The 14,605-nt window shown below is 44.0% G+C and overlaps 1 protein-coding gene across 1 annotated transcript in view; it reads left to right on the top strand.

Annotated features, from left to right (window-relative positions):
• The window catches only part of GPC4 (glypican 4), a 64,413-nt gene extending 51,026 nt beyond the window's left edge, over positions 1-13,387 (top strand). The window contains exons 5-9 of the mRNA XM_015860354.2: positions 6,590-6,720; positions 6,890-7,036; positions 7,450-7,586; positions 9,852-10,027; positions 10,339-13,387. Of these exons, the coding sequence (XP_015715840.1) occupies positions 6,590-6,720; positions 6,890-7,036; positions 7,450-7,586; positions 9,852-10,027; positions 10,339-10,547 (800 nt within the window). The 3' untranslated portion in view covers positions 10,548-13,387. The remainder of the gene's footprint in view (positions 1-6,589; positions 6,721-6,889; positions 7,037-7,449; positions 7,587-9,851; positions 10,028-10,338) is intronic.
• Positions 13,388-14,605: the final 1,218 nt, after the last annotated feature.

Raw genomic sequence — 14,605 nt, 5'->3', positions numbered from 1 at the left:
TTCCCAGCCTCATCCAGTAAGGAATGGAGATTCTCCTTAGTCCTCCTCTTACTGTTGATGCATTTCTAAAAGAGTTTCTCGTTCCTTTTTACCCCAGCAGCCAGGTTGTCTTCAAACTGGGCTTTTGCCTTTCTGATTTGCTCTTCACACATCTTAACAACTTTTCTGTACTCTTTCTGACTTGCCTGTGCCTTCTTCCACAGGCAGTAGATTCTCTTCTTCTCCCAGGGCCTCTAGAATAGCTCCCTATTCATCCATGCCTGTCTTCTTCCCTGCCAGCTCATTTTGCAGCTCAGGGGGACAGCCTTCTCCTGTGCCTTTAAGGCTTCCTTCTTGAAGAGCGACCAACTGTCTTGGACCCCTTCACTCTCTAAGACTGGATCCTAGGGGACTTCCCCCATTAGTATTCTGAACAATTAAATGTCTGCCCTCCAGAAGTCCAAGGTAGTAGTTTTGCTGCTCCCCCTCCTGGCTCCACCAAGAACCAAGAACTATACCATTTCATGGTCACTCTAAGACAGCCCCTGACCTCCATTTCTTCCGCCAGACCTTCTGTGTTTGTGAACAGCAGGTCTAACAGGGGAACTCCTCTTGTAGGCATCTTTACCCATAGAAACTCAACCTTATCATCCCCAGCCACAAGCTCAGTAACTTGCTATAGCAAGAAGATATTCTGCATGTACTATACCTCCTCTGTCTTGATTCATCACAATGTCCAAAAGCCTCTGGAGGCTGAGCTAGATTAAGGCCTCTAAGAAACAAGGAAATAGAGTCCCAGTTTAGTGTGGAGACTTGCTGCCTCTTAAGCCGTTTTGACCAATACTGCCCTTGGATCTGCTGCTGCATCCAAATGCTTTCCCTTGCTGGCTCAGACCCTGGTCTTTTCCCTCTGCTTCCAAGGATTTCCATCATGAAGCTCTCATATCCTTTCCTGGTTTCTCTCTAATGTATGTACAGGCTGCTTTTTCCATATGACTCCTTGCATGTTTTTGTCACCATACAGCTGTCCTTCCTAAAGCCAGTTTTCTTGCAGTGCAGTCCAGGAGGCTCCATCAGCCGTGGTGAGCTTTGGGAAAAGCTGTAGGCCTGTATTTTACATTAAAAATTTGAATGGAACATATGTCTAAATCCATTTCTAAACAGCCCATTTGGCACTCAGCCACCGTCCTTTAGAAATGTTGATAGGCTGTAAGTGATGCTCTGCAAGTACTTTTGCCATCGTCTTCCTCCTGTTTATCTCTCTTCCACGTCTATAAATGGTATTATTTGGTATGTGCAATAGACGGACAAGTCAGATATGTGAATAGACTGAAATGTTAAGTTCTACCTTGGGTGAGGACAGCAGAATTTGTGGCACATCATGTTTTAGGGGTACAGGCAGTAGGTAATTTTTAGTGTTTATATTTGATTCTTTTCAAGGATCTTGGTTTATCTGTGGAAGAGCATCCTTTGGGAGCAGTCTCTTCACTCCAGTTATGTGTGCTGAAGTGCACATGTGAAGTTCCTGCAGCTACTGATGAGGCTGCAGTGCTCTTCCAATCCTGCTGTTGGAAAAAGGAGCTGTTAGAAAGAAAAGGTTTCCCTTTCTTTAAGCTGTGAGATAAAAAAAAAAAAAAAAAAAAAGGAGGGGGCAGTTGCTGATAATTGGCAAATCAGGCTGTATTCAAATCATAGAATTTGTTTTCTCATGTTTTGTACATTGGCTTTTCACTTAGCTGCCTGTGCCAACTTACTTGTGTGCAGGGTATTATTTTCAGAAGGTGTATTTTTTTGCCTGTATATTCCATATGGGAAGTTAAATGTGACACTAAATTGGGTTTCCAAGTCATTCTCTGGGAGGCTGACACCCCCTCCCCCCCCATTCCTCCCAGCCCTCTTTCTCATGAGAATATTAAGTATTTCAGCTACAATTGTTGCTGGAACAGCTCAAAGCCAGGAGACTTGCAAACATCTAGTCCAAGTAGAAAAGAGGAATCCCATGAAAGGGAAGGGCATAATGCCAGAAAACAGACAAAAGCACAAGCAGCTAATTGCTGTAGGTGGTATGCAACTAAAAACTAAACTTGGGGGGAGCCAGTGAGCCCTGTCACATGAGACTGATCAGGGACTGCATACAGTAATTAAGATTATTAAACACGACAAAATAAATACGATTCCAGGATGGAAGCAAAACTTCTTGTAGTGCTTCCTCCCTAAAGGGCTTCTTGGCCACTCATTACTTAAGTACAGTCTTAGGCTTTGTTACATTTACTGGCAGTATTTGCTGCTTTCTTTGCACTCTGGGCTGATTCTTGCGGTGGAGTACAGATACTGGAAACTGGAGCTGCTCTTTCTATGGCCAGTTTAATAACCGAAGAGGTGCTGGTTACATTGCAGGCTTTTTTTTTCCATCTCAATTTGACTCTTGAGGCAAATGAACTTAAATAGATCTCATGTTTGAGGGGGAAACGTGCGACAAACGTCCTTTGTGTATGTTTTTAAAAGTTCAAAAGGAAAAAAGCACAGCAACCCAGTTGCGTGGGCTCTGCTGTTTTACATTTTGGGCTTAAATACCAAGTTATTTATGACGTGTCAAAAGTAGATTTTTAAACTAGTAAAATAAAGATAGTTGAATGGGGAAAACTTGTAATAAATACTGGAAGTACATGCAGAGTTATATGGGAGTGTAGAATAGGCATCTGCGTTTACTTGTGTTTGTGCTTCTGTTTTTGTTCTTTAAAAAAGCACCTAATCGATAGGATTATTTCTCACTAGAGTATGGCGTAGCACTGGTTCTTATCTTTGCCTTTCCTTTTCTTCAGTAACCCTTTCCTCTCTCTTTTTCCCCTGCCTGTTTTGACCCAGATGGACAGTGCTCTGTAGAGTTAGTGGTCCTGTGTGAAAGTCACCTATGTAAAGTTACTTAAAGCTCTGTAGGTTTTTCAAGACAACGCCTTCTTCCTGCCTTCCTTCTGCAAAGTACCATTTGAAGTATGAAATAACGGCCGAATTGTACTCTTTTTTTCTCTCATTTAACTGTCTTTAAATTATTTCGCCACCCATTCTCAGCACAATTGCACACCAATTAGACAGGGGTATACTTTGTTTCAAACAAGCTTTGCGGTGGGGGGTGTGTGTAAGGCTTTCCTGAATGAGCGGTGTTAATCTCCAGTGCCTTTTCATCGTTTTTCTTTTTTCCCCACAGAGATTTACTCCGCTCAAAGATGTAGAACTCAGACTCCATATACATATCTGGAGTACTACTTTGTGCGCAAAGAATTTTTCCCTTTTAAAAATAATGATTGTTGTTAATGAATGGTCAAGGTCTTCCCCCTCCTTCCCTCCCCTTTTAAATCAGATCTTGGGGTTAAGGCTGAGGACTGCCTTTTGTTCTTCAAGTCAGACAGTGAGGCTGAAGATGTGGGTTTCTGATTATTTGTGGCACAATGCGAAAGAATTGCTTTCCTTCATGAGAGCGAGGTGCTTTGTCGCCAAGGATTGTCTCAATGCCAGTAGCAAGGACAAATGTATGCAGGAGGAAAAGGGTCTTTAAGGCATGGAGCTGTACCGTGTGGTGTTTTTGTTGTTCCTCCCCCCACCAAATCCACTTCCATCTCCCCAGCGCAGTGAGGAGGGACACTCTTTGTCACACTGTGTGTTTGTAATAGGTGACCAGGGTACGTTTTTCACTCTGCCAGACTTTTTTTTGTGAAGCGGATCAAACTTGTTGAGCCACCTTGCCCTGCCTTATAAATGTCAATTAATTTGAGCTAGAGCTGGGGAGGACTGAGGAGGGGAAAGTCCTCTGGGGAGACAAGTTTCACCTAGGCTTTATTTAGGGTTGTAGTGCAACTTGCCTCCCCTCTCGGAGTGCCACGATGCTAATGTTATCTTGAATCCCAGCCAACCTTATTAATGTCAAATGTGGCTGCCAGAGGGAATCCACCGCTGGCTCTGCCTGCTGGTGGGGACACCAGCCAGCTCCTGGTGGGAGGTAGGAGTTTGCAGGATGGCCCCTGAATCAAAACGGAGGGCTGGGTGGAGTCCCCTTCTCCCCTCCTTTTATTTTCTTTTTAATGAACGTTTATTTCATTTAGTGCTCCTTGTCAATATCGATCACTGCTCGTGAAGAGCTACAGTCGAGCATATTCTCCAGAGGCAATTATTACTTTCCTTATCTTTTATAGGCAGCTTTGGCAGCTCTGCTGGAGGCCGAATGCATTTTCTATATCGGCAGTCAAAGCAGAGGCTGCATTCCTTCTCTGTGATACATGTAACGCCATGGCACCATCGGTAACAAAGGGCCCAATTCGCTCTACATTCCCATGGTCTTGTGTATGGCCTGCCCGGCTCAAAGTTTACAAAGACGCCAAACAGCCAGAAGAATCGGGGTTTATGTTTCCTTTCAGTCTTTCACAAACACTTTATTGATCTGCGGCCTTTCCTGGCCGCTCGGAGAATTAAGTAGTTACAAAATGGAATGATTTTCTTCTTTTAAAACTATGCATTTTTGTGTGTTTTTATTATCCGCCCATTCATAATATTTTTATTCGAAATGAGCAGCTTCCTCCTAACTGTGATGGGATGTTCTTTGTGAGCGTGAAAAACCCCAAACGCTTTGACAATGATGAACACATTTAAGTTGTGCTCCACTTGTTTACAAAAGTCTCCATTTGGTAGCACATCAAAAGCATTTTTCATCCCCCCTGGCACAATGGTATATTCATGCTAGCGGTCATTACTCAGAGATTTGAAGCATCACTTTATTGGAGCCCACCACAATGCAGTCTAAGATTCTTTGTTTTGTTTGTTATTACCTTCTTTTTTTTTAAAAAAAAAAAAAGGGAAAAGAAAAAATGCATTTAGTTCAGACCTATTTGTAGTCACTGACGGCTGGATTCCAGCCGTGCTCCAGCATTAATGGCAGTTGTGTCCATCTGCAGGGTGAGGGTGTTTCCTGGGTGCTGAGCTCCTCGTGGGTTTTGTCCTTAAACATCCCTTGGATGGCACCACAGGTTTCTCTGATGCTGTATCTCTTCCAAAGCAATTTTTAGGTTGCCTTGATCCGCTGATCAATCCTTAATTAATGCCCAGCTGATCTATAATACACTGAGTTGTCATTACAGACTGCATTTCTAGGCTAGGAATGCTTCTGCAACTTGTGTGGTGTTCTTGGTGTTAAGTTTTCGGGACATAGATGTTTTACATTTTACAAGTATGCAAGTAGCTCAATTGTATATATTTACAATCTTTAGGGTGGTGGCTTTTTATTTAAAAGGAATTAGACTCTAAGGCAGCACTATTAGTAAACTGTTTCATGCTTTATAGGACTTGAACTGATAAGCAAAGTAGAAGTTTTCTGCACTTAGGAGGAGAATGAATGTCACAAGAAACCCTTTTCAAGAGAAATTAATAGACTGAATGTGAAACACCCGTTTCTCCTTAATGGAGGAGAACAGGCGTATCTTCGGGAGGAGGGAGGAGCTCCTTGGGAGAGGGCTTCCTCCAGGCTATTGCGCCGGCCTTTGCGTCACAGCGGGGGGAATTCAAAGTATTCAATGCAACTGCAAAATTAGGAGTTTGTGGCATAGCAGCATGAAGTGATGCGGGAGAGGAGAGAACAGTGCTTTGGGAATGGAAAGAGTGCAGAGAAAACAATGCAACGGGCAAGAAAAGATGAGTGCTTAGCATGAGATGTGTGCCTGGAGCTGCCATTTAAAGGGTGACTCGGAGAAGGCTTGAAAGCAGTGCAGGTTGAAATCTTCAACACTAATAATAATTTCCCAGAGGAAGTAATGGAAGCTCAGTAGCTCCTCTGTTTAATGATGTTTTTGATGAATATGTGAGTGCCAGCACAGGAAGACTGAGCTAGTGTTGGCTGAGGGACTTTTCCATAGCCCCTTTAGTAGTCATGTGCCAAGCATTTACCCTGCTCTCCTGCTGTCTTCCTTGTGCAAATTGTCCGTGTAAGGCCAGACTGTGCAGTCATCTGTCATCTTCTCCAGGCACAGCAAAGTCTGAAGCTTTTTGTAAGGGCAAGGCTGCAGTGTTGGTGCTCTTGGGCCCTCCTGTGTTAGTGTCATCTTCCAGACTAGCTCACAGACTCTGGTGCCTTTCTCTCACTCAGCGCTGAAAGCAGTCTCTGAAAACAAATGACACAAGGAAACCTTTAATAAATAAGTATGGAGTATGGAGAGGGAGGGTTTTAGTAATGCTTGTTCTAATGGGAGTAGCTGATTACAGACTGCCTTCTGGCAGACTGCAAAGGCTGTCCCTCATTTAGTGCTGCTTTTGATGTCTATGAGCCCATGGCTGGGTGCTGGCAGACTGGGAAGCGCCGACAAGCTGCCTGGTGATGTTCCAACCTCTGCGAATGCAACAGAATGTTTCCTGGAGAGATGTGTGCTGGTCAGAAGTGACACTGCAGTAGCACCTCTATGGTCCTCACTGCTGCATCTTGCCTCAGTGTCTTGTTCTCACTGTGTAGAGTGGAGTTCCAAATGCCAACACCATGATGCCTTTTGCAGGTGTCGGGGGGCGGGGGGGATGTTGTTGAGTGTTATCTTTGAGACAGCTCTATTAAAAACCTTTGCTTCTCTCTCTATGTTAGGTTCGATGCTGCTGGTAGCAGAGAGGCTGGAGGGGCCTTTTAATATTGAGTCAGTCATGGACCCCATTGATGTGAAAATTTCAGATGCAATCATGAATATGCAGGAGAACAGCATGCAAGTGTCTCAGAAGGTAAACAGACAATGGGTGCACAGGCTTTATTTATCTAGTCTCTTACATTCCCCTATTCTAGTTGACTTGTTTTTTTTCCTTAATGCCTTTTCAAGCATAGAGAGAGAGCTATTTATTACATCGAGGGGTGAGCTCCCATTTTCTCATCTCATTTTTTTCCCTTGCCCAGGTTTTCCAGGGATGTGGCCAGCCAAAAACACTTGCACAAGGCCGAACCGCTCGCTCCGTCTCCGAGGGTGGTTTCAGTGCTCGCTTCAGACCCTACAACCCTGAAGAGCGGCCAACCACAGCTGCAGGCACGAGCTTGGACAGGCTGGTGAGTGCCCCATCCTGCTGGTACCACTCAGGTGCTGCTCCCCCATGTTGAGCAGTGTGCTTTTTCCACTGGTAATTTATAGGGTTTTTTAATACTCCTTGGCTGTCTTCAACTCTCCAAGGGGTGTAGTCTGCCCGTGGCTCTGCATGTGAATTACCTCAATGCTCGTGTGTCAGAAAGTGCCTGTTTTAAAGGCTTCGCTTATGAGTAATATGTGTTTGAAGAGCGGTGTTTAATTTTGTATTAAAAAAGTAAATCAACCATCAAAACGACGCAGCTTTACACGCAGCCTAACGAGCTGGCCTGTGCACGTCTGTTGTGATAAAAATACCTTTCCAGCTTCACTTCTAATGAGTCTTTGGTATTCTGGACTGTGTCCTGCATTTCTTTTTTTCTTCTTTTTTTTTTAATAGGTTACTGATGTGAAAGAAAAGCTGAAGCAAGCCAAAAAATTCTGGTCATCTCTCCCTGGCAATATTTGCAGTGATGAAAAGATATCTGTGGGCACGGGCAACGAGAACGAGTGCTGGAATGGGAGCGCCAAGAGCAGGTTTGGAGTTGTGGCTGTGCTGGGTGAACACTCCCCTCCCACCCCAGCCATCCCCATGGGCCAGCCCAGCACTTTGAGCCCTCTACTCTTAGGGGCTTTCACATAAGCTGCTCCATTTGCCCTTCTTGTAGGCAAGGGAACTTCAATGAATCATAGAATCATTTGTGTTGGAAGGGACCTTTAAAGGCCATCTAGTCCAACTCTTTTGCACTGAAAAGGGACGCCTGCAGCTCAGTCAAGCTGCTCAGAGTCTGGTCCAGCCTGACCTCAAATGTTTCCAGGGATGTGGTATCCACCACCTCTCTGGGCAGCCTTTTTCAGTGCTTCACTAAAGCAGAACTAAAGGGTTGTTTAAGCCCTGTGTGGAGGTCTGTTTTCAGATATATCCAGATGCAGCATCTCTCTGCACCTAGATGTCTTCCTGACTACTTGGAGATTTAGGAAAGTGATATGTAGAAAACCTTGGCCAAACGACTGGGGATGCTTCTCCTGCATTGTTGCCTCCATATTTCCAGTCTGTGCTTCTCGCACGATGCTTACCAGCAGCTTTTGCTGGGTTTCTTGCTGGGCCAAAGAGATGGAGACTGCTGAAAGATCAACTTCTGTGCTTGTTGAGGACAGTGGCACAAGGGGACCAATGGTTTTCATGCACACTTTGTATGGAAAAATAGTTACAAAACTTTTTTTCCATTCTTCTAAGGAAGAAATTACCAACACATGGGTAAGCTGAAGGATTTCTATCATATGGTTTATGTAACTGTGTAACTTCTATTTTGGAAATAGACATTTTTTTCCCCTTGTTTGCTTACTGAAGAAATAAGCAAAATCCAAGATGTTCCATTTAAAAAAAAAAGTGCAGAGTGTTCCAGCAGTTTTTCTTCGCTTTTATAGTTTTTGCTCCTGATATTTTTGAGGCACAGGACTGAGCCACACTGCATTCATTTTTCACCATTTCATGGGTGTCTGGAACTCTGCGTTGCTCAGCTAGGATAATGGTTTGGGACTCTGTCAAAAGAAATGACTCTATCTCTCCTGAGGTCTTGTTCACCAGCAGCTTTTGCAGAGGTCTTCACAGCAGATGTCCCTGCTGCACGTGAGGTCTGGCACCTGCAAGATGGGGAGATGGAGACTTTGCAGAGCTAAGCGAGGAGGAATGGGGGGACCTTGGGGGGATGCTGGCCCCTGCTGACTGCCATTTTAGTTGATTGGGTTTCACTGTTCCTCTTATCGCTATAACTCCAAGCAGCTAGAAGTGTTCATCCACACTTTGGTTTCTTAATCTCTTAGCAACATGTATTATTGATAACAAATAGTAAAAATAAACCCTTAAAAATTTAGGGTTTGAGCAAGCCCTTTAGATATATGCTTACATCTCACTACCCGGTCACTGGGATCAGAAGAAAGAAAAGCGTTATATCTGTGATCTGTAAGATAAAAGATGTCAAGTTCTGTTGCTCTGTAGGGACAGTACTGCAAATACCTGTTCCAGGAGACATATTCTGGTGGGTTTTGTTGCTCAGCCTTTCATTTAAGCCAGCAGATTGTCTTCGTTGAGGTGCACAGCAGTGCAGACCTGAGCATGCACAGCTCCTCAGGCAGAGCAGGATGGCTGTTGTCTGCTTCCATGAGCTGGGTTATGTTATCTCATTTTCAGAATCACAGATGTTTTTCCTGCTGGGGTTATTAGAGAAATTACATCTCATGTCTGTGTGGTAAGAAGTACGTCTCTAATACCGCAGCTTGATTGCAAAGGTGCATTATGCAAAGCCAGAATGTCTCTTGCCTCCCACAGTTCCCATAGGTTTCTTGGGTGTAGCTATGACCCCAAAGGTTGTTTTCCCAGAAGCGTCATCTAACTGGACATCAGGGCAGCTCAATGTCTTGTTTGCTGTGTTGCCTGCAGCAAGCTGATTTATGCTGTTGCAAGCTATTATTGTTATAAACCTCCAATCTTCCTTTATAGTTTTTGTTGTTGTTGTTGTTATTGTTGTTTTTTGGACTGGGGATAAAATTCTTTCCCTTAGCTTTCCAATCACAGGGGCACAGGGTATGTGAAAACGCTGCATGATTTTCCATGCTTCCAAAGGCTGCAAGGAGGGTAAAGAGCTGGGGAGGTGCTTTGTGAGGGCTAATGTGTGGGAAGAAAGCATTAGGCTCAGGAAATCACTAGAGCTAGGTGGCATCACTGAATTTCCCCACTCTCACCCCTTGGCGTGGTACCCACTGAGGGCAGCTCCAGTAACGGACAGAGTGGTTTCCTTATAGGTACGACTTTGCGGTGACTGGAAACGGCTTAGCAAGTCAAGTGAACAACCCAGAGGTGGAAGTTGATATTACCAAGCCAGACATGGTGATTCGTCGGCAAATCATGGTTCTGAGGGTGATGACCAACAAGCTGAAGAATGCCTACAATGGGAACGATGTTGACTTCATTGACGTCAGTACGTTTGTTGTCATTTGCCTTTTTTTTTACTGGATTTCATGGTAACACACTGGGTAGCTGGTTAAGCGTCAGCTATCTGTAACCATGTTAGCAAGGAGGGTGGGGAATGACATCTCTGAGAGGGGGCTCATCAGTGCCAAAGTGCTGCATACTGCAAGGCGTCAGCAGTCTCCTTATACCAGGAGCATTGTGGAAGTATCTGTGTGTTTGTCATCTTCTTCCTCTCCCTTTCTTTCTCACCTCTGCCGTTTGCAAGCACGGCACTGAGCTGCAGAATGCAGAGGGCTGCAGCGTGTCTCTTTCCTGCAGGTGAAGAGAGCAGCGGGGAGGAGAGCGGCAGCGGCTGTGAGTTCCAGCAGTGCTCCACGGAGTTCGAGTTCAACGCGACTGAAGTTACTGGCAACTCCAACAAGAGTGATAAAAAAGTGAACACTTCTGCCGCTCCCAGAGGCGGTTTATCACAAGCAGCCTTGTTCCTTAGCATTTTGGTCTTGGCCGTGCAAAGACAATGGAGATAATTGTGCAGCATAGGGAGAAAAAAAAAGACTTTTATTATCAAAGTTAGAAGGCACCTGCTTTCACTTTTATACCATCTAGTGACTTTGCTTTTTAAGTTAATGGACAACAGTGTACAGTTTTTACTATGTTGCCACTGGTTTTAAGATACTGGTATTTTTTTCCCTTGCTATTCTGGGATTAACAGGAATGGGGCCTTTCTGTCTGTCCCATTCACCAAGAGTCCATGATAGAGGTGGATAACAAACATGTATATACAAGCCTGTAGTTAGCTCTGCATTCGTCTTTATCACTTTTCTTTATTTTTTTTTTTTAATTTTATTTTATTTTATCACATTTCTTACGAGAAGAAGAAACCCACGGTCCTCTCTTGGCATGTGACAAGTATGTGTTTCTGAAACGAGGAATATCTGTACAGAAGCAGGTTTTATTTATCATGTTATCTTGTGGGGAAAAAATAATTACCGAATGAGCAGAAAACATGTTTCATGTAGTTAACTTCCCATTTATCTGCCTTATGTTTAGTTGCCTTATCTGGAAAGAAGTGGAAGTGATTTGTCTTTCTGATGTGCTGAAAGAGAAGATGAAGGCGGAGCTGGTCAGTGTGCCAAATGCCCCTTTTGCCCACTTTGGTGGTAATGCCAGGAGCAGGTTGTGCTTTCTTTATGGCATGTTTGGTTAAAATGGAAGAGACTGCGGAGAATTCCAGATTCGTGGATGCTAAGAAGAGTTATCGTGTCTTTCCCTGGACCTTTGCAATTAGCTGTAACTCGTGTAGGTCAGTTCCCAACGTGCATCCCCCATGGGAATAAGGCATTAAACTTGTTCAGTTGGAAGCAACTTGTCGTGTCACAGACCCAAATGCCAACATCTGTCTTGACTGCAAATCTGTTAGATGTGCGCTGGATTAATTATCGTTATTATTATTTTTAGGAGTACTTTGCTGAGGGCGAAGCAAAGAGAGGCTGCTGGTTTTGTTTTTGCAGCTTGGGTTGGGTGCAGAAGGGAAGGACCAGCCAGGCAGAGCTGCAATACTGCAGACGGAAGGGGGCAGGAGCTGGCTTGGCTGAAAGTGCCCCTTTTTGGTGCCCAGGCACTGAGCGAGCAAAGCTTTCCAGCACTGCCTGAGATGCCCTTCTCTCTATCTGTGCATTTTGTGGTTGGAACAGCATAGTGGTGAACAGCGATTCAGTAATGAAAGAAACGTGTGTTTTTAAGGGAAGGAAAAAAAGGAAGAATTTAAGGAGTTTAGAGGGGGTAAAAATTAGTCTTCAAAAAGACTGAGAATTACTCTGCATGTCTCCTGCTTTAGGTATGGCCTTTAGGTCTGGCTGGGTGTTGGGATCCAGCCAGGAACTCAATCCAGAGAGAGAGAAGGTTTTCTGTATTCCAGCCTTGTGTTGTAAGGATAATTTTCTATTTTTATATTGAAGCATTAATTACTTGTTAGCTCAGGGTCAGCGTTATATTCAACTTTATTTTCACACCAAATTTCTGCAAAGCTATAAAGATGAAGTATTCTTGGCCGGTGGAAACAATCCTGGAGGCTTAATTTTGCTAGAAGTAGCCCGTTATTTATTAAAACATGATGCTAGTGGGGTAGGGATATTCTGGCTATTTTTCTTTAGAAAATAAATCACGGAAGCATAAACCTGAAAAAGTTATAAATTTATGTGTGGGAAAAAATGGATTGTAAATAGCTGAGTTGCCTTGCGAGGAATTGGAAAATGTGCTGATACTTAGAAACTACCTCAGTTCTGAGGAATTTCCTTTCTAGCTTTGAGTGCTATTACATTTACATGGTAGAAGTGAATCTGGTCTCCAATATGTAGCTGAAAGAGTTATCCCTATAGACCTTGTTAGATTGTTTTTAATTTAGAGGGTTGAACTACATCCAGCTGTTTTCTTTCAGCTAAAGTTCCCTAACAAAGAGAATTTCTGAATTAAATATTGCTGATGGTTTCCATGACTTTTACTGATTTGTTTGGTTTCATGGCATTTTTTTCTGATTGCCCTTTAATTATTTAAATGGCTCTAGCCATTTGAATTTTAACCCTGAAATAAACAAACCTTAGATGCACTACCATTGTAAATATACCACGCTAAGGTCTGACTGGATAACCCTTCTGGCTTATACCCAGCTGGCAGGCCGGCAAAGTTAAAGGAAGAAAAAAATATATATATAAATTAAACTTCTTCAGAGCTCAGCGAATGGTGGAACAAAAGGCCTTGTGTTCAGAGTGGCTGACTTTTCCAAGATCTCAGTTTTTTGGCATAAGTGTTCATCTGTCAGAACCTCGCTTGTAAATTCTCCTGCTTAAAGAACGTAAAGAAGAACGTTTCTGACCTTACATTTATCGTTTTACATCTAATTGCTTACTAATTATCATTCACTAGCGTGGTAAAAGTGGACAATGCAAAGACCTGAGGTGTGTTTTAAACGTGTCCAGCTGATGCTGTTAGCAGCGCAACCATCCTCTGCTACATCAAGGACAGATTTGTCACCTGGGGCTACACGAAACAAGAGTAAACATCAATGTAGGATGATCAAAAGTTGTGTTCCTGCTTTTATTTTGGGTTTGTGTGTGAAATCGGCTCTCTGACATGAGCCTGTAAACTAAACCATACGGGTGGGACTGAGGCAGGCTGCTGGCTGGCCGGAAGGCATCTGCTCCATTCCTTCCAGTGTTTCTTGTTTCCACGTAGCCATTGCCATTATGGCCGTGCTTTAAAGAACAATTCCCATGCATAAATTAATTATTGAAATGAATGAAGTACTAGTGGGCTTCAAAAGAGAAGATGGTGTACTTCCAGAGTTGGAATAAAGAATCCAGTGAGAGGAGCTGCTGTAATTTTGATTATTTCCGAATCCTGATGGTGCTGAACTTTCCCTTGCCGCCCTCTTGTTGCTTTAGCTGAATGCAAGACCTCTTCCTCAGTGCTGGCTCCTTGCTCACACTAACATCTGGTATCAGGCACTTCAGAGCAAAGCATGTAAAAAACCAAAACCTTCAATTTCTTTGGATGCTTTTAATGTAGTGTGTCCTACCTTTGGCCCTGTTTGTCACCCTACCAGCGCTGCTGACACCCTCTTCCTTCCTACCTCCCTGCTGTGAAAGTGGTGATGCACGCTCTGTGCCTGACCTCATGTCATTTCTGCTGCCGTGGCTCACTGTCTTTGCTTTCTAGCACCAACCTCAGCATTTCTCACCTGTGGAATGCCCACTTGCTGGCACATCCCCATCCTGGGAGCAGCAGATGGGCAAGTCCTGCCAACACAGGAGCATCTCGGGGATGCTGAGCAGCGAGGGATGATGCCAGCGGGAGCTGGAGGGCATCATTGCTGCTGCAAGCCTGAACATCCGTCTCCCATGAGAAGAAAACAAATGGTGTCTTCTTTTTGCAGTCTCACTCCTGGTTGGTGAGGATCGCACCACGAGGTGGGATTTGTGACCAAGGGTGAATGCCTCTGGGTCAGCCCTGTCCCATGCTGTCCTTACCAGTGCCCCTAGCCTTGGTGCTGCTGTCTCCCTGTCCTGAGCAGTTGTGCTGCATTCCTTAGTGGCATTTTCTTTCACACGGCAATGATTTAATGATTTAAGGTGATCCCTATCTGCAAGATATATGTTGACCAATGATTGTGTAATAGTGGAGTGTTTCTTGGACCACCTGAACGTAATCCAGCCTCAGTACTAACAGTTCATGATAACAGTGTTCCAAGCACCACTATATTTTGCTTTTGTTTTGCTGCTGTGTTTGGGTGGGGGATTTTTTGTTTGCTAGTTTCTTTTTTGTTGTTATATATTTTTAATCCTCTGCTGTGGCTTGTCTGAGGGCATGTAGCAGTGTAAATTGCCTGGGAAGACACAGCTCTTTACGGGCTAGCTGTAATTCTGGGTCAAGTGTGCTTAAATTGCTGTAATTTGTATCTAATGGATTACATGGATTGAGAGCCCTTTTATAACTGTTGGAGCAAGGAGGGGCTGCCTGCCTGGAGAGAAGGGGAAGGCATTCTCTTTGTCCCTCTTCTCTGAAAGGGACCTTCCCCTTTGGCAGCCGT

Source organism: Coturnix japonica, chromosome 4 (genome assembly GCF_054131305.1).
Source record: "Coturnix japonica strain WE chromosome 4, WE-NBRP24, whole genome shotgun sequence".
Classification (NCBI taxonomy): Eukaryota; Metazoa; Chordata; class Aves; order Galliformes; family Phasianidae; genus Coturnix; species Coturnix japonica.
The sequence above is the reverse complement of the archived record's forward strand: the minus strand, read 5'-3'. Positions and strand labels throughout refer to the sequence as shown.